The sequence below is a fragment of the Nelumbo nucifera genome, chromosome 8, assembly GCF_055504915.1.
Source record: "Nelumbo nucifera cultivar China Antique chromosome 8, China Antique-T2T, whole genome shotgun sequence".
Classification (NCBI taxonomy): domain Eukaryota; kingdom Viridiplantae; phylum Streptophyta; class Magnoliopsida; order Proteales; family Nelumbonaceae; genus Nelumbo; species Nelumbo nucifera.
This window is the reverse complement of record NC_142656.1, coordinates 30,669,489-30,694,130: the sequence shown is the minus strand read 5'-3', so window position 1 is coordinate 30,694,130 and position 24,642 is coordinate 30,669,489. Positions and strand designations below refer to the sequence as shown.

The 24,642-nt window shown below is 36.1% G+C and overlaps 2 protein-coding genes across 2 annotated transcripts; both read right to left on the bottom strand.

The window, feature by feature from the left end:
- Nucleotides 1-221: 221 nt before the first annotated feature.
- LOC104590072 (Protein kinase superfamily protein) lies at nt 222-4,128 on the bottom strand. The gene is made up of 10 exons (XM_010248595.3): nt 3,849-4,128; nt 3,377-3,498; nt 3,171-3,289; nt 2,684-2,802; nt 2,145-2,603; nt 1,803-2,057; nt 1,544-1,701; nt 1,252-1,467; nt 1,015-1,164; nt 222-898 (listed from the first exon to the last, which is right to left on the bottom strand). The coding sequence occupies exons 1-10, from the start codon at nt 4,027-4,029 to the stop codon at nt 761-763; spliced, it is 1,917 nt and encodes a 638-aa protein (XP_010246897.2). The 5' UTR covers nt 4,030-4,128; the 3' UTR covers nt 222-760.
- Nucleotides 4,129-13,519: 9,391 nt separating this feature from the next.
- On the bottom strand, nt 13,520-17,120 carry LOC104590071 (uncharacterized). Its single transcript, XM_010248594.3, has 2 exons — nt 16,193-17,120; nt 13,520-13,993 (listed from the first exon to the last, which is right to left on the bottom strand). The coding sequence occupies exons 1-2, from the start codon at nt 16,537-16,539 to the stop codon at nt 13,756-13,758; spliced, it is 585 nt and encodes a 194-aa protein (XP_010246896.1). The 5' UTR covers nt 16,540-17,120; the 3' UTR covers nt 13,520-13,755.
- Between the last annotated feature and the right edge of the window lie 7,522 nt (nt 17,121-24,642).

Here is a 24,642-nt window from a genome sequence, read left to right as displayed (position 1 = left end):
AGGTAAATTTGTCAATGGAAAACTAACCCAACTTTACAATTTATATGAACAGTTTTACACTCTACATATTTGCATCGTTTCCAAACGTAGCCGAAGTAAAAGTGAACCATAATTTCCAATCCTTTCATTTGCACTCCAATGCATTTGTACTAGTTCTAATGAATTTGCTCTACAAACATAACATTCAATTCCATAAGGATCAGAAGTGAGGATTTCAAAATGGGGCCAATCCACCTTAGAAGTTCAATTCATTGAAATCGCATTAATTAATGCGTGCAAAGCTTCAGGGAGCCACACATCTACCAGGGCTGTACAGGCTTAAGCGATAAGGGTGCTTTCTCCAAGCAAACACTACACCCCCAGAAGGGTTCAATAAAAATTACAAATGTTGGAGCAATTAATTAAACATAATTGGACTACATGGTGTTCAACAAAGGCCAAGGCAGTTAGTTCCAAGGGAAAAGAACAGAAGCAGAAAAGCAGTTGCAGAAACTGAAACCATCTGAAGAACTTAAGTTAACTTGTAATTCAATTTCAGAAATTCATTGGTCGTTCATATTCTTCTCTTGCATCATGGGACTGTATCTGTTTATAGTCTCGAAACCTTGGCAGTTCTTGTTGATCAGGTGGAATGAATGTATAGATAATTAACTTGGGAACCAATAATGAATAAATTACTTCTCAATCTCCCCTAAATCCCAACCAAATTATCCACAACAAAACCTGCTTAACCAAATGAAGATTAAAGGAATTCATCCTCCTAATTTGATGGACTCGATGGAGACCAGCAATCAACATCCATGTCAAAACTACCCATCTCATCAACCGTTATTCTCTCTGTCATTCTCCAGCTCCGTGTCATCTCCGAATGGTTCTCTTCTGTTAGAAGTCGCAATACCTACAGAAGAAATTACAGACAATATATAATAACTTGAAGATTCGATCTTCTATAGCTATAGCCTATAGCTAGCTGTAACTTACCCAAATTAAAACAAAGATAGACAAATCATGTACCTCACTCATCGATGGACGCCATACAGGAGATTGTCTTACGCAGTAGGAAGAGGTGAGTACTAATCTACGCATTTGGCCCATGTCATATTTACCTCCAAGATTCGGATCAGCTAGTTCAGCAATGTTTCCAGACTCTATAAGGGGTTTTGACTGCACATGAACACTCATTGAAAGTTCAGTAATCATCTTGAATTTGGATAACTTCTTTGATTAATAAGGGCACAGGTAACTCCTTACCCAATAGAGAAGGCTTTGCTTTGATGTGTCAACAGGCCTCCGACCAGTAATGATCTCCAGGAGAAGGACCCCAAATGCAAAAACATCAGTTTTCTCATCTACAATTCCATGCATGAAGTACTCTGGCGCCAAGTATCCAAACGTGCCCTCAACTGGAATTACAGAATGGTGGGTCCATTGAGTGGGAAGCCATTTCGCAAGCCCAAAGTCTGAAATCTAAGGAAAATCAAAGCAGAGTGAATTTGAAGCCACTCAAAAGAAGTTTTCATATGGATCTGCTTGGGTTCTTCACCTGTGGTTCGAAGTCTGACCCAAGAAGAACATTGGATGCCTTTATGTCTCTGTGAATTATTCTGTGCTTACAGCATTTGTGAAGATAATGCAGACCTCTAGCAACTCCAACTGCAATCTTGTATCTCACTGGCCACTCCAGTATCTTGCCACCAGAACCTAAGGACCATAATTGAGGTTAAGAACTATAAATGGGTGACCCAATCTTCTAGTAACATTAACAGATAGATCTGGTTCTATGTGTTCAATTTTCATGTTACCATGCAATGCAGATGCCAAAGTTCCATTTGGAGAAAAGTTGAAGATCAGATGGAGCCCATTTTCAATGCAGCATCCAATCAGGTAAGTTGTATTAGGATGGAAGACATGGCCTATTATACCCAATTCCATGAGAAACTCTTTCTCCTTGTTCTCATTGTTGTTTTCCTTGGTTAGTCTCTTCACTGCTATAGTACGTCCATCACAGAGATCACCTCTATATACTTCTGCAAAACCTCCTCGCCCCACCATATTAGCTGCCATTCAAAACAACCAAGAACCCATCTGAGAACTACCATATCACTATAAGCACACTGAATCAAAGAAACAGCAAGCATTCTTACCCGGGTGGAAGTTGTTTGTAGCATTTGAGATTTCCTCATAACTGAAGCACCTCCAAGAAGGTTTCTGGTTTTCTTTGTCAGATAATCCCTCTTCTCCCTTTCTTTGTGTTTCATAGATGCAGAAGAAAGGAAAGAGAAGCTTCCTTCTCAACAGACGCTTCCATGTCTTGGAACGACGTTCAAAATTTGGTGCCAGAGGAGGGGACTCAGTGATGCTGGAGTCTCCAAAACTAAAGCCATCTTCTATGTCATGAGATCCTCCTTCTGGTCCATCCAGAACAGCTCTGGGGGAAGGCTCTTCACAGGCGCTTGCACTCCGGGAATGATGGTTCAGTTGGTGATTGTGGGTTCTGTTTACAGAGTTTCCTCTCTTTAAGCCAAAAAGCTTCTGCATCGGTGACATAGTCTTACCCAAATGAGCATCACTGTTTTGTCTTCTCAAACTTGATTGACGGAGACCTGTTACAAGATGATGGTTCAGAAAATGTACAAATGGATACCAAATGAGCATCACTGAGGTCTTAGTTCTACTGACTGACCTCCAGATGGCATTGACTCTGAACTCGAATCTTGGTGGGGCTGCCCACGTTTCCCAATTGAGACAACTGAACAACCTTCTGGGGCGTGCTCGAAGCAGTACTTAGTAGTTTCGAGTGAACTATATCAAAAGAAAAATCAATCCATCACCTTCAGCTACTTCAAATCAAAGAGAGCTCTAGCATTCTTATCAAAGAGAGCCCTAGATCTTCTATGAAAGAAGGTTCTAGTCTTTTTGTCAAAGAAGGACCAGCTACTACAAAGGACCCTTAACAGAGTAAAAAGGAAACTCTCTTTTTAGCAAGTTTCCTACTGAAGACCTTTCCTTATTTCTCTGCTTCTATTCTTCTAATTGTTTCTAATTTATTCTTTATTATTTTTATATAAATATTCAGCCATGTACAGTTATTCAATATAGTGAAATTCGATCCATTCTTTTAATCTTTCTCTTTCAAGCTTTAACTTGCCAAAGATGAGAGTGTCTCTCACCTCTGTGGCCGGTTTCTCGAGCCACCAATAAGAAGAAAATCAGCTCCAATGGCTTCGGCATCCTCAATCAGACCTTTTCCAACACTTGAGCTACTCCCCACTTTAGCTTCAAGATTGACCTGAATCGGAAGAACAAGGAGATTAAACTCAGATTACTCTTTCAGAAATGATAATGTTATATATTCACATGAACTGTGGGTACATACTTGCTTAGACAGACAGATCTCAACAAATTCTCCGAGGGCAGATATTACGAAAGCTTTTGCACGACGAAGTCGGGTTTGATTGATTCTACTGGGTTCAAGCTTCTTTGATTCCTGCTTCACTACTGTCACAAAGCGATCAAAGATGTGAAATGGGTAATGGCTTTAACTAAAAGAAAAAAAAAAAAAAAGTGTTTCATCATTGCTGGTCTATACCAACAATCATGTAATGATTCTAATTAACCGTTATCCTAGTTCTAACTACCATTACACACACACATGAGAGAGAGAGAGAGAGAAATACAATGAATGAACTAGGACATAATCTCTCTGAATGATCAATTGTGGTCTTCCACGGAAAAAAAATTTGAGAAAACTTATCCAAATTCAACTGAGCCAACATTTTAATTATACTGCCACGATTTAGCTAGCGAACAATCCAAATAGTATAAAGCAAACCAAGAGATATACTAACCAAGAACATGTAAAGCTATTACAGTGTCGTTTGGACGAGCAACAAGTCGGATAGCCCACAAGAGAAGTTCTTTGCTCACATCTGCATCCAGAGGGAGACCTATGAGTATTTTTGCAGGAACCGAAGGATCCATTGTCTCCTCTTGGTAAGCAATGTTTTGATGAACTTGAATAGAATTCATGGTGGATAGCAGTTGGATCTCTTACACTGGGTTGAGGAATATGTAGAGGGAAGTGGAATGATTAAGGTCCAGATAAAGGAAAGAGGAATGAAGGCCACATTAGCTCTCGTTCAAATTTTCTTGTTTAAGAAGCATAAGAAAGCTGCTACAGTGGTAGGGGAAGAAGTGATTAGTGTATGAGTGTGTTTGTTTGTTTGCTTTCTCATGTATTTTATCCTTTTCTACTAAATTAGTGTTTGGTTGGTGCTTTGGGATGGAAGCAAAGGTGGTGAACATTATTTGATTTGTCTTGCTAAGGAAGACAAAGAAGGCTCAATGGTTCAATATATACAAGTCAAAAGCATTACTTTGTATTGGTTGGGGGACAACTTGCCACTCGAATAGGTCTACTTTCATCATGAATGAAATGCCGAGAAGACATTTCAATCCGTTGAGAGAGAGAGATAACCTTATTTTTTTAATCCCACCATATATATTACCATGATTTGAAATATAAAGCTTCATTTTGAAGTTACTAAAAAAGAGTGTTAGATTCATAGTAAAAATTTATCATTTTACTTATTTTTATTTATTCTTTTTCATTTTAGAATTTCATCTTGGATAAAAATGAGAAAGAATGAGAATTGAACCAAACATGACCGAATTATGCTAAGAGACACCCGAATTCCCAAATGAATAGAAAAAGATTGAAGCCATGTCATTTGATCATAGGTGCATCTATTATTCAATGGTGGGGTAAAATCTATTATACGCTATGAAAGTAGGAAAGTCCAGGGATTCTTCAAGGGTTACAATTTACAAAGACAAATGGCCCCAATGGACCCAAATTTGGGTAAATTGCCGCCTACAACTACAGGGCCTATATCATGTGGAAAATGGGCTCAATATTTGTTCTTTCGGCTGTGTTTGGTTGCAGTGCAATTTTATTAGCATTAGTATAAATGCATGGGAGTGCAAATGAAAAAAATGTTAATCCTCATTTAATTTTGTTTTGGGGTTTACTTTATTCTGCTTCATGTCTTAATATACATCATTTATAATGCAATCAAACAAAATAAGTTAAAATTTGAAACAAAAAATATATCAGAATTTACACTCAAATCATTTGCACTGTTACAGTTTCACATCAGTGCAAATTTATTTGCATTGCAACCAAACACAGCCTTCAGAAAGCCCAATTGGTTCGACTAATTTTGTAGGGAATACTGGAAAAGTTTTGACCGATCAACGACTAATTTGCATTGCAACCAGATCTTTGGTTTTCTTTTTTTGTCACGTCAGACCATTCATGGTTATAAATTTTGCAAGAACTGTATAGAGTGTATACAGAATTCCTAGTGAAAGTTGATTTCCAATTCTACTCACATGTCACAAGAGTATTAGAATTACTCAATATTTTTATTTTTTTTACTAATATTATTGCTATTTTTCTTTCTTTTCTAATTTTTGGACCATAGACTTGGTACCATAATTGTAAAAATGAGGTTAATCAACAATTCATGTTTTTAGGTATTATGACTACATGCACCATGTATCTAAACTCTTCCCATTATTTTCTTTTTCTTTTTTTTTTTTTGTAATAAGGAATAAGGACAACAGAGCTACACATGAAGGAAGGAAACTCCAGCTTAAGGAGATGACACAGATGAGAGCATTCAGATATGATATTCTTTATCCTCCATGGGGCTCCACTGAGTTCTTCAGGCAGTCTATAGCTAACTTAGAGTCACCTTCAATGGAGATCGGGAACTCTTTGAAGTTGATGGCAAGATTGATAGCTTCCTACGCAGCAGCCCAAGCTTCCAAAGTGTTGATCGTAGTAACTCTAACCCCATAAGCTTTAAGGTCGAGGATTGGCCAAGATGATCACAATTACCATTCAAGTCACATGTGGCGTCAAAATTGATTTTGATGGAGCCTTCTATCGGGCATTTCCATACAACCTGCACCCAACTTTTACAAATACTTACGCATTGGTGGGGTTAGTAGAATTGATTTCATCCCCATAAATTGGGGCTCTTCTAATCAAGGTTTTAAAAACCGGCTCGGAAACAGAACCATTTTAGCCACCGGTTTCTGGGTCAGCGGTTTGACCACCCGGTTCAAACAGTTCAAACGGTTTAAATATTGTAACTGGTGATATGTCATCTTACCCATTAAATTGGAATATTAGGGTAAGATGCATATAAGTACAAGAGAAAAAATGTTTGATTGTTTGAGAATGAGAGAGATGCGAGAAGTTGTCAATGGCTGAGAGAGTTTAGAAGAGAGAGAAGAAGAACAAAAAGAAGGAAGAGGAGGAGGAGGTCACTTGCAGGCTGCAATGGCGATGATGACGACAACTTACAATGGCAATAGTGACGGCGACGGCGATGGCGAACTATAGCAGCGGCGATGAAAGTAGATCTGAGATTTCTCACAGTCTCAGATCTCTCTCTCTCTCTCTCTCTCTCTCTCAGATCTGTCATCTAGACTCTAGCCTGCTCTCCCAAATCTCTCTCACTATCTCACACATCCCTCAACTGATCTCTCTCTCTCTCTCCAGTAGATCTCAAATATGAGAAATCTTCTTCTCTCATTCTTGTTCTAACTTAATAAACCACAAACCATTCTCTGGGTCAAATGGTTCAATGGTCAAACCATCTGGGTCAACGGTTCATTGACTAATTCAATAGTTTTTGACCAAAGACCGGATTTGGGGTAAAACGGAATCGATCGACTAAACAGTTTCTGGTTTGAACGATCTGACCGTCTGGGTCAACGACGGTTCGAAAACATTGCTTCTAATAAGAGAGTGAGGGCAGGGGATCATATTGTTGAAAATCTTTTCATTCCTAACCTTCAAAATGAACCAAAGAAAAATAGAAACTTTCTCCTTTTTTCAAATCCGAATTGGCTAAATCAATAGCCATCCTTTCCTACTCCAACCAACAACGAAATGACTAGTTAGAATCATTCGGCTCGGGGAGCTTGACCCCAACACTTTAGGTTGTGTTTGGAAATGATGCAAATAAGTGTGAATGCAAATATGTAGAGTGTAAAATGGTCCATATAAATTGCAAAGTTGGGTTAGTTTTGCACCGACAAATTTACCTTCTTACCAAACTGACTTTTAATTGTAATGGATGGAAACACAAATTCCAATAAAGCATACGCCTTTTTTTTATCAAAAGCCCACTTGAATACAAATTTAACTCTTTTTTATTGATGTACTTTTACATCTTATTATCAATGTAAATGTGCATTGATCTGTCATCTGTCAATGCGTAAATACAATGTTGCCAAACACAGGCAAAAGTGAACCAGAGTGCAAATTTACCCTGGACCGGGATTTACACTCTATTTGCATTGTTTCCATAGATAGCCTTAAGGACACTTTAGGAACAGGTGTTCTATATTTTCCTCCTCGCCACAATGACAACATTCGGTATTAATATTTAACCCTCTGTTATGAAAATGATCTTTGGTAGGGAGCTTCCCACTTAAAACCATGAACATAAAGAATTTTAGTTTAGGGGGAAGATTTAGATTCCACACAAATTTCAGAGATTTATCAAACGTACCATTCACTCCATTAACCTTGCATTCCCCTTTGTAAACAGAGCTGACCGAGAATTTACCAGATGAGGTGAATCTTCAAATAAAATGATCATCCAAATGGGTAGAGGGAAATAGAACTGGTTTTTGTAAGGCACCACACTCGGTCTGGAACTAAAGAGCTAATGAGCTCTTCATTCCAAATCAGCCTATTTTGGTTAATAACATTGTAAACAGGCATATCCAAATTTTCAACACTTGATTGGTTAATCTCATTGATCAATGGGCCATTTCCCGCCCAATTATCAGACCAAAATTTAATTTTTGAAACATCACCAATGATCCACCCCATGCAAACACAAAGTGTTCCTCTTTCCAACCAGCTAGCTTTTTAGACATTTTTTCAATACTGAGAAATTTAAATAGCTCTTTAGTGACTCTCCCCTCAATAATTGGAGCCCCCAAGTATTTTTTTTACTCTTGGTTTCAGGGGGGGTCTTAAGGGATCCTCGACATGATTCTCTATAGTCAAATGGGAATATTTTTTGAAAAGTTAATAATTGATTTATTGTATTGTAGTTTGGGGATTGTCCAGATGCTACAACAATTTTTCCACAATTTCTTTAATTTTTAAACAAACATCAATAGAGGTTTTAGCCAAAATAATGCAATCATCAGCAAATTGTAAAATTGGGACTCTAGGACCACCTCTTGAAATTGCACATCACACAAGCTTATCCCCAGAGTTGGCTTCCTTTATCGAGCTTACAAGCCATAGCCTCAACACACAGAACAAAATTATAAGGGGAAAGCGGGTCCCCATGCCTGATGCCTCTAGAAGCTTACACTTGCCGGGTGGGGGAACCATTAATAAGGATTTAGAAAGAGATAGATCTAATACATTCCATTACCCACTTGATCCATTGGTAATGGAATCCAAACTTATCAAAGACTTTCTCAATGAAGTCCCATTACCAATGGATCAAGTCTTTGATAAATTTTGGATTCAAAATTTATATATCTACTGTTTTATCAAAGGCTAAGGCTAAGGCTGCAAATGATAAATTTTGAACCCGGGCAAACATATATCATTTGCAGCCTTAGCCTTATATATCTATTGTTTTAAAACAACTCTAGCTACCAACCAAAGTCATGTTAACAAAAGCTAATTAAAGTTGTACGTTTGGTATCATTGTTGATTCTACTATAAACTTTTTTTTTTTATGATAAAAGGCAAAGAAGCCTAATATTCATTAGAGTACTCAGTAGAATCAGCAAGTACAATCTTCTTTAAAAACAAGGGAGCAGAGGACCAGGTAAAGGATGAATTACATGACAAACCAAACTGAGCCAATGCATGAGCCGCCTTATTAGTCAATCTAGGAGAGAAGACTACTGAGAACTTCGGGTGATGATTAAGTATATTCTTGCAACTGAGAAAGAGTGTAGTCACACTCTACGGAGGGATACCATTATCCTCCAACAAGAAGTTGATCAGAGTAGCACAATCACCCTCAAAAACAACTTTGGAAATTCCATAGGATATAACAAAAAGGAGACTTTCCAGCAGAGCACGGGCTTCAGATTCCAGAGCAGGACACGAGAAAAAAGGGACCACGCGGGCATAGATCAAGTTTCCACAATGCTCCCTGATGATACAGTCAGCACTTGCATGAACAGGAGAGGTTGCACCACCAAAATTAATCTTCACCAGACCAGCCATAGGCTTACTCCATCTGCAAGGAGGGACTGGGGCAAGAATACTTGAAGGGTTATGAGAAGTTGGACAGACACCATCCAAAGACCCAACAGATGATTCCCAGGCTTTACAGATAATCAATTTAGGAGGCCATACAACTCCACAAAAAATAACTACATTGTGAGCCAACCAAAGATGCCAGATGATTGAGAATGCCAATGAGTAAGAGGGATGAGGGGAGGAGAGAGAAGCTGATCCTGGGGAAATCCAAAAAGAGATCATCTCAGGGAAATGCTTGAACAGATCAGAACAGAAACCCAAACCAGACTGCTTTTGCAATTGGGCAGAAGAGGAATAAGTGATCGACCGATTCCTCCTCAGACAAGCAAAGTGGGCAACAAGAGTCAAAATTGGGCCTCCAAAACTTCAACTTATTCCTTGTGGGGATCACATCATTTAAGGCACTCTAGATAAAGATCATGATCTTAGGGCTGATCCATTTGAGTTTCCAAAATTTTTACCATTCGCATTCACCATATAGAAAGTTTGCATTAGAGGGACAAGGCAGGTCCGAAGCCAGAAGTCTATATGTTGAAGAGGTGGTGAACTGCCCAGGGGGAGTAAGAGACCAAATAAGTTGACCCTCCATGGCATTACTATGTAATGGGAGAGCCAAGGAGAGAATCTCTTGTGCAGCATCTGGCTGAAAGATGTGGTTAATCAGAGCTTGGTTCCAAGTCATTGGTTGATGATTGATAAGATCCGCCACTTTCATAGGAGGCTTTCTATGGGGCCGGACGGAAAGATCCACAACACTAGAAAGCCAGGGATCGGATAAGGCATCAACTCTCCACCCATTACCAATTATCAAACGACACCCTTTGCGAAGATGGGATCTGCAAGCAAGAATACCTCGCCATATGTAGGATATCCCTAGTTTTGGTTTTAATTCCCAGAAGTTGGAGGACCTGGAGTATTTAGTACGGAGGACTTTAGCCCACAAAGCTTCATGATATGGGCTTTATTGGCTAACTCAAAATCACGAAAGCCCAGCCCACCAGAGGCTTTTGGTCTACAAAACAATAATGACCACTTTCTAAGATGAAGACCAGCATTCTCAGAGTCAGACCACCAGAAATTTCTGCAGATATTATTCATCTCCGAACATGTTTTCTTTGGAAGGAGATAGGTCTGCATGATATATTGGGGAGCAGTTTGAAAAGTGGACTTAATAAGAACAGATCTGCCAGCATGAGAGAGAATACACTTCTTCCAACCCGCTAGCTTGGACCTTAGTTTTTTGACTAAGAACTTCCATTCCAATACTTTAGCTCTACCCATAAGCAAGGGCCCACCAAGATATTTATCATTCACCTTCAGAAAGGTAACACCAAAGGTCGAAAGAATGATGGATCTTCTTCTTCTTTGAGTGTTACCACTGAAATGGATAGCTAATTTTTGGAAATTTATATCCTGCCCTGACAATTTGCAGAAGGAGTAAAGAACATCCAAAATATTTTCTGCATCAGAAGAGCACACCACCTACCGAATATGACAAGATCGTCAGCAAAGAGTAAATGTGTAAGTTTTACTCCAGAATTACCAAATCTGAACCCATGAATTAAACTTTGTGAACATTTTGCTTCCAGCATTCTAGAAAGAACTTTAGTACCAATAATAAATAGGTAAGGGGACAGGGGGCACCCCTGTCTAAGACCTCAAGTAGGGAAAAACCATTTGCTTAGACAACCGTTAATAAGAATAGGGAAGAAATGCACTAGAAAACCAGATTACAGAAGTCCTTAGAGAATCCAAAACATTTTAGAGTTTTTAGGAGAAAAGCCCACTCAATACGGTCATAAGCTTTTGATAAATCAATTTTAAGCATGGAATGGAGAACCTCCTGCACACAATAATAGAATTATCCAAAGTGTTCCTCCCCAATGCAAAGGCACACTGAAATGGGGAAATAATCTTCGAAAGAAGTGGCTTTAGCCTGTTTGTGATGATTTTGACTATAAGTTTATATAGCACATTGCTCAGCCCAATGGGTCTGAAATCATTGGGGCCTTCCACAGAATCTTTTTTTGGGATTAAACATAGATAAGTAGCATTTACCTCTTTAATGTTGGAAGGATTTCGAAAAATACTTTGCACCCAGGGAATAATTTCAGCTTTTAACGCCTCCCAACAGTGCTGGAAGACGCCAGCAGGAAAACCATCAGGCCCAGGAGCTTTCCAACTCATCTGGGATTTTCGACAATGAAATGTTGTCATCATCAGAAATGGACTGGACATTAAAATCCAACAAGTCCGGATTAGATGAGGTCCATGTTCCAGTGGATTGCATTTCTCCTCCTTCTATTGGAGGCCGATATATGAAAAAATTTGGTACGCCTATCCCCTTCAAAGCTCCAATTAATTAGGGAGTCCAGAGAACCAAGGTCCGAATCCGTAAGGCCTCTACCCCCTGATTTCTCAGAATTAGAGTGAATCATGTTCAATTCACCACACAAACACCACGGTCTATCAGTCGAAAAAGCATAGGAGATGATCTCGTTTACAAATTTTTGTCGGACCAAGGATGAAGAGTGAACATAGTAACAAAGAAGGTCCCATCTACAATAATGAGGCATATTGAGGATAGAGCAAAGCACTACATTCTCAGTAATCTTAATGAAATCAATGGAAATATTGTTGGACCAACCAAACAAGAGCCCTCCAGAGCATCCCCGAGCCGGGATAATTTCAATATTAAAGTTGGAGAACCACCGAAGAAGAGATTTTGAACGATTAAGGCCATTCTTTGTTTCACAAATGAAGAAAATATCTGGGTTGTGTTTACGGAGGAGTCTTTGAAAGAATGGAACTGTCAGACAACCCCCAGCACCTTGACAGTTCCAAACAAGAATTCTCACGGTTCCTGGTGGGGCAGATTGGGCCCTGCCACCACAGCCATCTCGTCCAAGTCTAGAACATCTGATGGGGGCCCAACTCGGGTCTGTTTCATAAGCCTAGGCACGTCAGAAGTGGAGACTTGAGCATTAGGATCAGAAACAATTCGGCTTCCCACATCAGCCACCACAGGGGGCCGAGAACAGTCATTGGAGATCTCCACAGCCTCGAGAGAGGAATCCAAGAAGAGGGTAGTCTTACAACAGTTTGATTGAGATAACTTAGAATTTGGAGCCACGTCCATACTGGGAACTAAAGACCCACCACCGCCCAGACCTGCATGGGAAAGGTTGTACGTGAGCCCCCAATCCACCACCTTTTCGGCTCCCAAAGACAGTTGAGTATTTTCAACGTCCCCAGCATGAGGGGCAAGAGAAGTCGAAGAGTCTGGGTTCTGTAACTCATCCACCGGCGAGGCAGGATGTAAACCCTGGTCGATTTTAGGGGGAGAAGAAACCTTAGACCCAAGCTTAATACTGGACGCAGATTTTGAAGGAGAAGAAACTTTGATATTCTTAGTAATTCAATCAACCAGAGCATTAGAGATCCGACGTTCATGACCAATTAAGCCACAAAAAGTGCAAAAACGAGGGAGACGTTCATACTGTATATCGACCTGAATGATATTCCCATTTAAAAGTTTGAAGGGAACCGATTGACGGAGAGATTTACTGATGTCGATGGCAACCTTAATACGAACAAACTAGCTCCATTTCTGATCCTCGTTTTTTGCAAGCTCGTAAGGAGTACCCAGAGCAGAAGCCACCTTCTTGACAACATTAACATTCAGATAAGCCACTGGCAGTCCAATAAGATGAACCCAAACATTTGTTGTAGTAAATTGGTAATCTTCCGGTTGAACGTTGGGTTCAGCCTTGTGAAGGACTAACAAACCATTTTCAAATAACCATGGACCTTTTCCACATATCTGATCTCGGTCAAAGGATGATGGAAAACGTACCATGAAGGAAGAGGAGCCAAACTCCGTAACGGCAGAATCTTTAATTTTCCACGATTTACAGATCATTTCCCGTAAACCGGGTACTCGTAAAGTTTTATCAGTGATGACCTTAAAAACCAGGGATCTACACCACTCATCCTTTGGGAGAATATCATCATTGGAAGCCGATATAATAGCGTTAGAAGAAGAAACCAGTAGACTTGAGATGTTACGTAAAATCATCATTTTTAGTATTAAATGCTGATACTATTGTCACTTGTTCATGAAACGCCAAATTTGATGTTTCCACGATAAATGCCAACACCAATCCATTGCATGCATTTTTTTCAGTGGAAGTGGTTATCTGATGTGATGTGACAAGATAGTTTCTCGAAAAGTTATATCGATAAACCCCAACTTTTTTGTAAAAACAACAATGATACCAAATACAACCTAAATTATAGATACATTAGTAAAACCTATTCTCATTAAATAAGAGATACATCTCAGACCTTTAGGTCAAGGTTTATCAAAATTTAACTACCAAAATTTTGGGTTTTTTTTTTCTTTTTTCTTGAGGGGGAATTTGAAGAGATCAAACTATGATATCCTTCAATGGAACTAGATTGCATATGCCAGTATTGTTGGCTTTGCTATGGATGATGACATTGTTGCTTCTGTAGATGCTGACATTGTTATTCTTGTTATCATATACTAAAAATGTTGCTTGATCCAGAGTTCCCTCTCTGAAAACATAGATGCTTTCCTCCTCATCCAATCGCCTGAACTTTTTATCGAAGGGCCGGTCGTAAATTCGATGGAGTGGCATGCCCCTGAAAAAAACACAAACAATACAATCTGATTCAACCATAAAATTACCAAGAAATTAATTATGAGAAAATCCCATACAGTTGAACAAATCAGGATTCATGTAATCCATACGGCTGCATTTGGTTGCGGTGTAATTTTATTTGCACTAGTGCAAATGCAAGGGAGTGTATGAATAAAATGCAAATTCAGGTTTAATTTTATTTTATTTGTATTGCAATCAAACAAAATAAGTTGAAATTTAAAACAAAAACAAATCAGAATTTGCATCCAAATCATTTGCACTATCATACTTGCAATGCAACCAAACACAGCCTACAGTTTTGGTTTGATTGGTTTTCCTCCTCTAAATCAGACCAAGCCAATCTCTTCTTCTCTCTTTCTCTTTTTCTCTTTCTTTCAATAAGAACGGGGGTTGCAAACTGAAGTTACTACTTAGCAACCAAACAGAACCTAAACAAGCTGAAGCCAGCCAATGAAGAAAGTAGGATGAATGGGCTAGTTGTGCTTGTGCTGCCAAACATCTAATTTATCACACAACTTTTATCTATATTGGTGTAGAGCAGGTTAGTGGGACCTACATGATTCTGGACCCCAAGCTCGCACGTGCCACATATGTGCCAACTCTACATAAAGATCTAACCCGAACGTTGCTTCATACTTCATACACCTTATATTTACACCAAAGCCGGAACATTATATCAGTTCAGCTACTCGTAGTGCTGTCAATGGGTCGGGTCGGATCCATTCAGATCCGCTCCATAAACGGGGACTATTTGGTCTTTTAACACTAAACTTGGTTATTTGTTAGATTGACACATAATGCAGACCCAGACCATACAAATCGGATCCGTTGGTTTGGGTCGGATGGATCATTGACACTTGACAGTGCTACGATTCATGTGGGTCTCAGTCTCACCACTTGATCCAATGGACCCCATGCATAAGGTTCTAGATAGATGGTGTCAGATGCAACTATAAGTAGTACAAGAAATACAAAAACGGTATATATCTGCCATTAGAGATTGGATTGACTGATCTTTTCATAGGTGGGTCCCCCCATCAAATAGTGCAGTAAAAACCCGAGAGTACCGGAGACACGGAGTATCTTACTGACACAGTAGGCACTTTCTTCCATGTAACGCAACCATTAACCAGCACAGAGAGAGATTAAAATATAAAAATATTAATAAAAAAATTCTATGTTTTATATAGGGTAAAAGTGTAAAACCCAGTTTGACCCAAACAGAGACTGGGTGAGGGTATTTTCGGTATAAAATATAAAATATTAATATGCATCACATATTAACAAGGGACCCACAGCCACAGTAGCTTTTTTTCTTTCTATTTGGGGGTATTTTCAGTAAATTTCCTTAAAATAGAGACACAAAATAGGGATTTCATTCATTTTAATGGTGATTAACCAGTTATGCGACTATATTGTAGAACTGGAGGCCTAATTACTTAGCTAACTATTAAGGGAGCCCTCACATGAGAAGAAACTTTTCTGACATCTGATTGGAATCTACTTTGCACCTACTGTCAACCGTCCTATCTGACACTAATCCAGCGGTGAAAAGCTCACCCTCATGCGTGGGCGGTGGGTCCCTTGTTAAGATCAATTCGGAAGTTTTAGCTTTAGAAACGGCAAGCTCCTTTCCAAGGTCTAACCTAACACTAACACACGTGGCAAACATTTGTGGCCAGTACCCATCTTTGTGTCCCTTGGGGCCCAGCATGAATTCTAACTGAAATTTGCCGACAACGAGTTTCTAGAGAGAGGGGGCCCCATAAGTAGTTTGGGCTTGGGCCCACAACTTGCCTCATGTCACAGTCCCACCTTTGATTGGGCCTCTCTTTCTGCTTCCATTTATTTGCACGGAGAGAACCAAAAATAGAAAACAAACAGTTCTGAAATCTAAAGCCCAAGCCCATGAACAAGGGCCCTTAAGCCCAGCCCAGTATTCCAATTTCCAAATTCCAAATAATACCCACCAATCGAATCAAAATTCAAAAGATCTCTGATTTAAAAATAAATAAATAAATAATGACAAGGGCAACTCAGTGGTACCCACGTAATTAAACACAAAAATAGAAGCATTTCTCCCCGCATCATTGCATCAAAATCAATGAAAAAATAAAGAAATTTTAATAAAAAAAGAAAGCCACGAGAGAAAGAATAACAGAGAGAGCAAAACACGGACCTAATATGGAAGATATCAGAGATATCGTTCCCAATATCACCGTTCCCAATGTAAAAGGTGACGGCATCGATGAACGCACGATAGGTGTAGGTGTGAAGGCCATCGATCCTCGGGTAGGGCAGCCGTGGCCGGGGCAGCGGCTCGGTCGGTGATGGGTTCCGGCACCCACCAGCGGAATAGACGTACTCTTTCCAGGCAACGCCGCCGGTGCAGGCGGCCGGAGAGGATGACAAGGGGAGGCCAACGAAGCCGAGGGTGGTCATGATTGGCTCCAACTCGTCGTGGGTCATGATGGGCTTGAACGTCTTGGTATACCAGAGAGCAAGCTTCCTTAGAGACTCCTCCATTCCGGAGAAAGATTGTTTCTGTGATGTGATGTTCTAGAGAGAGAAAGAGAGAGAGTGTGGCCTTTTCTTTCTTTTATCTTTTCTTTTTCTTTTTAGTATTAGGAGAATGCAGAAGAAGCGTTGTGAGTCGGAGAGAGAGAGAGAGAGAAATGGAAATATGGAATGGAGGAAGGGAAAGTTTGAGAGCTTAAAAATAGGGAGTGGGTTTTGGACTTTAGAGGGTGGAGTTTAAAAGGTTACTATTTATTTCCTTATGTGATGGGCCTGATGACTGTGTTAATAGCGGTGAGTGGCACTGGAAATGGTTGATAATTACATAAAATGCCTTTGAGAGATAGAGATGAAGTGCATGAGAATAGATACCGATTAGGTCAAAATTAGCAAGAGTAATTTTTTATTAGTGGTGTGAGAGAAATGGGTTATTGGAGATTTGGTTTACTCTTTAGATTGGAATCTAGAACCCAATCGAAGGGGGGGATGATCTATTGATGGTTTTAAGTCTGACAATTGACACCTCAATAGCACACTGCGCTCATGCTTTTTGAGACTTGTTTCCAATTTTTATGCGTGTGTGTGAGAGAGAGAATTATCACTTGTAATCATAGAGGAAGTGTGGAACTGTGGATTGCTCATAATAGTGTTTTATATATCAAGACCTAATTAAGCATTCTTCAATGAAGATACACAAAAAAATTGTCGGTAAGGCTGTATTTGGTTGCAATGCAAATAAATTTGTATTGATGCAAAATCAGCAAATGAATTGAGTGTAAATTCTGGTCTATTTTTTGTTTTAAATTTTAGTTTTTTGGTTTGATTGTGGTACAAATGAAGCAAACTAAAAGATGAAGCAGAATAAAGTAAAACCCAAAACAAAATTAAATGAGAATTTCCATTTTTTTTTTCATTTGAACTCCCATGAATTTTGCACTAGTGCAAATAAAATTGCACTTCAACCAAGGCGGTGTTTATCAATGTCGTTGCTCCAAAAAAACAGTGACACATCAGTATCACATTGGAAAAACCGGTGATCCAGAAAACGATAACATGTTTAGAACCGTTTTTCCATAAAAAATGGTGCTCCAAACCACACCTTGGAAATCAAAAAGGCGTAGTCTAAGGAAATGTCGAATTCAATGTTTTCTCAATTTGGAGCTCATTGCTGCCAATGAGGATATGATGTGGCAGTGACGTGGACTTCCTATAATGGGTACCAATGCTGAAAACAAATATGTGCACTGATACCAAATAGAAGGTGTTGTTGTTGCCCAAGAAACCTCCTACCTGGCAGCAATGTTTCCAAACTAAAAAAAGACACCATTTTTTTAGAAAACGGTGTTTCCAACCCATATGACGGTGCTGTATATGCAGCATTGATGCCAAACATATACCAAATGCAGCTCAATGGAAAAATTTTGAACTAGAAACTATTAATGAAATTCAAACCATCCATTTGATCGATTTATCAGGTCAAATTGTATTATTAATAGCCAAGAAACCATGATCATTGTAAGCATATATTAATTAATAAAAATATAATAAATAACAAAAATAATTTAACTTTATATCAGCTTTGATTTAATGGAAAATATCATAGGGCTCCAATGCCACTAAGAAGCTTTATGTGTAGTATTTGTTATGAACTTTTATATTTCTTATAAATATTAAGTGGATTTATTTGCTGATTTAATTACATTAATTTATGGTTTCTTTCATTAGTTTTTTCTTCAGTTAAATGATGTAAGATTGTAAGGTTTACATTTCCCCTTAGGCTATGTATGTTTGGTTTGAAGGAAAAGGTAGGGAAAGGAAGGAAAAGGTGGGGTACCTTGCATGGGTTTCCCTACCTTTCCTTTCCTTTTTCTACTTTTTCCTTGAAACCAAACACAGCCTTAATTTCTTCTACCATAACGGGTTTTTCCATGCATTGCACGGGCTCCGCTAGTTTTTTATGTAAAATCATAACCAGAAGAGAACTGTGTTGTGCTTCAATTCACGGGCTGATGTTAGAAGATGTCTGTGTTTTATAAGGGAGTGATTGGATTCATTTTCCTAATTAATAAATAGGAAATTGAATTGGTTGTGAGTAAATTCAAACAACCACATTCTTGATGTTTTTTGATTTTTCAAAAATTAGAGAAAAATGCAAAAATTTAAGAGAATTTTGTTTATAAATATAAGTAATCCCTTTGATATATGGATTGGTGTCACAATGTTTCAAATGATTAGATTCAATATCATAGAGACATTAAAGGAGTTGTGACATCCATCGAAATTGTTGCCACTAGGCCTTGCAGCTTGATCAATAATCTAGATTCAGATTTTAGTGGATCCATTAGATAAAATCGTTGTCCAATCCATTTTTATGTTGGTCAAGCCAAATTTAACCCATTTATTTATTATCCAATAAATTCATTTATACTGGTTAGATTCAAATATAAATATATTCAACTTTACTCAGTTGATTTTATAACTAAAATATTACACTTATCAATATTTTCAATCCATTGTTAGCCTAACACATACGTATGTGTTTGAAAGGATTCTCTCATAAAGAAAATGAAGTAATCAAATTCAAAATTCCTCTCAAAGAATTTAATGAAATCAAATTCAAGGGCTTAAGTACTAATGATTAAGCTAGGAAGGGCTTTAAGTTTTTCTTGGAGCTTAACTTAAGTGAAAAGGTCAATAAATCAAGTTTGGGGACTTGGAGTCAACTCCCTAGCCTTAAAGAATTGACTACTAGCAGGTAAGACTGTCCTTAGTAGTTAAATATCTGAAAGGTAGCAATCAACTAGCTGTGATTGTCAAACCCAGTAGCACTTATTAGGCAACTACTAAATGGTGATAGTCGACTACCAGAGAAAAAAGATTCCTTACTACATTAGTTGGCTATCAGGCTTTGGTAGTCAACTACTAGTAGAGTCTATTAAAGAGTTTAAACTCTAATAGTTGAAAGAGTCGACCATTAAAGCTCAATAGTCAATTATTGCACACGGTTGCTTTCATCAAGTCTCGATTTTCTGATCATTTGAAGCTCTAATGGCTTTTTCCTCTTCTAGTAAGCCATTAAACTAGTTGGAAATCATCTCTAAATGTTTGGGAGATGGGTGTCTAACCCCTTCCCTCACCCATCCAAGTCTTACCTGGATTGGTTAGTCAATATTTTAGTCTTTAGAGTCACTATAAATACAAAACCATTTTCTGATGTCATTCACAAAGGACCCATCACCTCCATTTCCTTCAAATGATGGGTGGCAACTCTAAATTAGCCCAATTGAGCCATTTCCCGATGTTCACAGATTGGCGACTCCACTAGAAAGTTCTTGGACAATAGGTGGAGCCCGTTTTTCTTGATTGTTGCTTTATATATATATGCATGCTTCTATGTTATTTTTGTTATAATAATAACTGATTAATTTTTTATGATTATTAGATAATTGTTTATTGCTTTATTTCTTTTATTGCTTATATGCTCACTCACACTCCCAATAGTCACATTGAATGCATTGAACTAGTAACTAACCAGAGAAGCCCATTTTTCTAGTGGGTGGAGATTTGAAGATTGGAAACCTTGTTGGAGCCCTGAGTCTAGGTGTCAAACCCTCCCCTCATGCATCACATTACACATGTCAGCCCCCTCAGATTTGTATGCTTGCATGCCCCTTGTGGGGCCCATATAAAATAAAAAAAATCAGAAAACAAATAAAACATCAAGAGTCCAATAAAAATAAAAATATATAAATTCATAAAACATAAAATAAAAAATTAAAACAAATATTTAGTAATAAATAAAAATCATAAAAATAATAATAATAACAAATGAAATAAAAATGGGTATGAAAGATTAGAAAAATTTGTTATTAAACAATATGAGAAAAGCCACAATAGCAAAAATACACAAAAAATAAAAAAAAAAAACAAAAACAAAAATAATCAAGAAAAAAATCCAAAAAAATAAAGGTGAAGTTTTTAAAGAAGAAAAAGAAAAAGAAAAATATAAAAATATAAAGAAAACAAAAGGTGAAAAAATAAAATAACAAATTTTTAAACAAATCAAAAAATAAAATAAAGTGTCAATAAATAAACAAAATTAAGAGCCAAAAAATTATAATATAAAAAAATTAAAAATAACAAATATAAGAAAAATAAAAATTAAGAAATTAAGAGAAATAGAAATATAAAAAGGAAAGAAAAAAGAGAAAGAACAAATAAAAGAAAGAAAAAGAAAAAAGACAAAAAAAAAGAAAAAGAAAAAGGAAAAGGAAAAGGAAAAGGAAAAAAGAAGGAAAAGAGAAAAAGAATAAGAAAAAACAAAATCATTTAAATAAAAAATTACAATATTTATTTTGGTTAATTAAGAAAAATTAATCATATCACAAATATATAAAAAAATTAAAAATATCAAGAATTAAAAATCCAAAAAAATATAATAAACAAATAGTACAAATTTATAATAAGTAAAAAGTCTAAAAGATATAAAAATAAAAGAAAAAGAAAGAAAAAAGAGAAAGCAAAAGAAAGAAAAAGAAAAGAAAATTATTAAATGGGAAGGATTAGCCATATTCCTTTCAGATCATTAATTAGAAGACAAGAAAAGCTAATTATAGAAAATTAAAAAATCAAAAATGAAAAATAAAATAAAAAGTCGATCAAGAATACAAATCTAAAAAAGAATAATAAATAAGTAATAAGTAAAGAGTAAAAGAGAATAATAAATACAATAAAACAAATAAAAATAGAAAAAGAAAAAACAAATGATAAAAAAAGAAACGAGAGAAAGTGATAGCATGAAATTAGAAAAAAGGGGAAGAAAAAAGTCAAAAATATATAAAAATGTCAAAAAATAATAATAAAACCAAAATTCCAAAAATAAACAAAAAAATAAAAGGTAAAAATAAACAAAAAATAAAAGACATGAAAAATCAGAAAAATATCAAACACCATATACAAAAGAAGTCAAAAAATGAAAGAAAAAAGAAAGGAAAAAGAAGGTGAGGAAATGAAAGAAAAAAAAGAATATAAATAAAAGGAAAATAAGAAAGGGGAATTAAAGAAGAACTAAAAAAACAGGGAGGCAAAGAAGAAAAAGAAAAAGAAAAAATATAAAATGTAAGAAAAGAAAATCAAATTTCTAAAAATAAAAAATCAAAAATATAATAAGAAATAAAAAAGTAAACAAAAAATAAAAAAGAAAAATATATATAAATATAGTGACCATTTTTCCGCACCACCAAGTGCCTTTACCATGACCGTGTTATGCCATCAAAGTGTCTCTAGTGTATATCAGGTGGGGCAACATATGTATTTTGTATGGGGAGAATGCCAATGGCATTATTGTAATTACTAGTATGATTTTTCAACATTTTGATGTATTCTTATGTCATTCCCCCAAAAGCTTAACTTACTATTTGAGGGGAGGTAAGTAATCGAGTGTGCTAAGAACGTGTAAAGTTAAAATGTGTGCTTGTACTTACCATCATTTTATGCAATATAAAGAGCCTTTTGATTAATTCGTGTACCTTTTTTGTTGCCTTTTGTGTGCTATTACTTGCTTTCGTAGGCTTACTCAACCCAATTGAGTTCCACATGGGGCCTTGCCGACTAGCCCCATGACAAATAAATAAATAAAAATGAAAAGAAGAGGGAAGAAGAAAGAGAAAAAAGAAATGAAAAAAAAATAATAAAATTATTAAGAATAAAAATAATTTATTTGGATAATTAATTAGAGGATAAGAAAAATTAGTCATAGCATAAATGTAACAAAAAAAATTAAAAAATAAGAATTAAATTTAAAAAATAATGAACAAATAAATAAAAAATAATGATAAGTATAAAAATCTTAAAAAAGAGGAGGACAAAAGGAGAGAAAGAAAATTAAAAACATAAAATTTCAAAGAAGTTGTAAAAAGGAAAAAGAAAGAAAAAGAAAGAAAGAAAGTAAAAGTAAAAGAAAATAGAAAAGGAAAAAGAAGAAAAAATGGAAAAAAACAAACATAGTGGGGAGGGTTAATCATATTTCTTTGGGATAATTAATCATATTACGAGAAAAAGAAGTTAAGAATTAAGAATATATATAACGTAAGACCCACATAGTGTAATAATATAAAAAGGCCAAAGTCCTAAAAAAGATAAAATAAAAATAAAAGTAATAAATCAAAGAATAAGATTAAAATTCAAATTAAACAAAATAAAAAAAATGTCAAAAAAATAAAGAATAAAAAAATAAAAACATGAAAAGTAAAAACACAACAAAAAATTATAAAATATGAAATAAAATAAAAAATTAATGAAAAAATGAGAGAAAACGAAAAAGAAAAAAGGATGAAACTTTAAATAGAGAAGAAAAAAGTAAGAGAGTAAGTGGGATTCTCCAAAAGATAATAAGAAAATTAATAAAAATAACAAGATTGATTTTTAAGCAAGTAGGAATAAAGACCAAGAGGAAATCTAATAAAAAATTGAAAGTAGTAAAAATAAAATAATAAAAAGCAAAAAAATATACAATAAATGATAAAAAATAATAAAACTCAAAGCAAAAAGAAGATAAGGATAAGAAAAATGAAAATAACCAAAAACATAAAAAAATAAAGAAAGAATAATAAGCAAAAAAAAAGAAAAAAATAACAAGGAAAAGTAATATAAATGGGTAAAATAAAAATAATAAGATAATATCATTTTTCTTTTGTATGTTTTGGTTATGGTTGCATGTTTAGAAGTAAATGAAACATTTCTAGGTCCTTAAATGAAACATGTATGTTTATTGTTAATGATTGGATGTGTTCTTTTTTCTTTCATAAAATGAAAATTGAAAAGAATAATTTGAGTATTCCGTTTCAAACTTGTGGTAACCCAAATAAACTACTTATTACAATTGTTTTAATCTGAACCTAGTTTTTTCTCTCAGTTGGATATGTTTTGGAAATATTTCCCTATTTTTTATGTTTTTCACGATGGAGGTCCACCTTGTTTCAATTGTACTACATTTTGCAATATTTATTTTGCCTAGTCAACTATAGAAGCATTAGCTGCTTTTCCAACTATAAAGAAATCTTGAGTTTTCTTCCTAAATTTCATTTACCTGCTCCATCCATAGAGCAACATTGACCGTCTTCCTAAATTTCCTTTATCTGCTATTCATAATTAGTTCATTCCCATTCTAATGCAACTAGAGCCTAATAAATCAACATCCATCACACTCAACTCCTTAACTCCTACCTTTTCATCATTACCCTTGGACTTAACTCCTATATTCATGCATATTTCTTTATCTGCTTGAGTTTTCACCCCATCGGGTTTCGAACTAGGGGTAGACTAGTTTTACAATTGTTTTCTTAGTGGTTTGTCAGCATTTCATGGTTTTTTCTTTATGTATCATCCCATCTTAATTGAGTTAAATCAAGCCTTCCACTACATAGCTTCTAGGTTGATTTTCTCACTCCCTTCAGTTGGCCAAAGAATTTAATAAAAAATAAAACAAATGTTGCATTAATAAAAGAAAATTCATAGTTAAAATGAGTAAAAACAAAAAATAAAGATTAAAAAGATGAAATTGCTAATCACATTTCTGAATTAGAAGAGTTTATTCAGGACTATGGCATCTAGTTCCAAAAGGGTTAAGACATCGGATTCAAAGAATATCATGTTATCAAGATTTGAGAATCTCGGAGAATTGTACATCAAGACAGAAGATCAACATCAGCCTTTAGCAAGTGCAATAATGCCACTAAGCATAGTACCCATCTACAAAGATGTAACAAAGTTAAAAAAAAAAACGATTTGGAGGAGTTAAGGCACATACGGACCCCTCTTGTGCAAGACTTTAACAAGCTATGTATATACCCATAGTTGGAGCTTCCAAAAGGGGTCAAAATTCTAGACTTTGAGAAGTATAATGAAAGAAGTCTTAAGGTGCATCTGAGCACATATTGTGGAGAGAAGTTTAGCTTAGAGTAGAAGAAAAGGTTCTCGTTCAACTTTTCTATAGGAGTTTGGAGGGTGAAGCACTAGCATGGTTCATATCACTCCAAATAGATAAGAAGAAGACTTGAACCAAGTGGTCACAACGTTTCTGGATCGGTTTGAGTATGGCATAGATCTAGCCCC

Excerpts from the sequence above, each read along its gene's own strand:
- LOC104590072 (XM_010248595.3), bottom strand. The coding sequence starts at position 4,029 with ATGAATTCTATTCAAGTTCATCAAAACATTGCTTACCAAGAGGAGACA. Across the intron at positions 3,499-3,848 it reads AATAGCTTTACATGTTCTTG|TAGTGAAGCAGGAATCAAAG; the intron begins GTTAGTATATCT and ends GCTTTGTGACAG. Across the intron at positions 1,468-1,543 it reads GGTCAGACTTCGAACCACAG|ATTTCAGACTTTGGGCTTGC; the intron begins GTGAAGAACCCA and ends GATTTTCCTTAG.
- LOC104590071 (XM_010248594.3), bottom strand. The coding sequence starts at position 16,539 with ATGGAGGAGTCTCTAAGGAAGCTTGCTCTCTGGTATACCAAGACGTTC. Across the intron at positions 13,994-16,192 it reads TCTGATATCTTCCATATTAG|GGGCATGCCACTCCATCGAA; the intron begins GTCCGTGTTTTG and ends TGTTTTTTTCAG.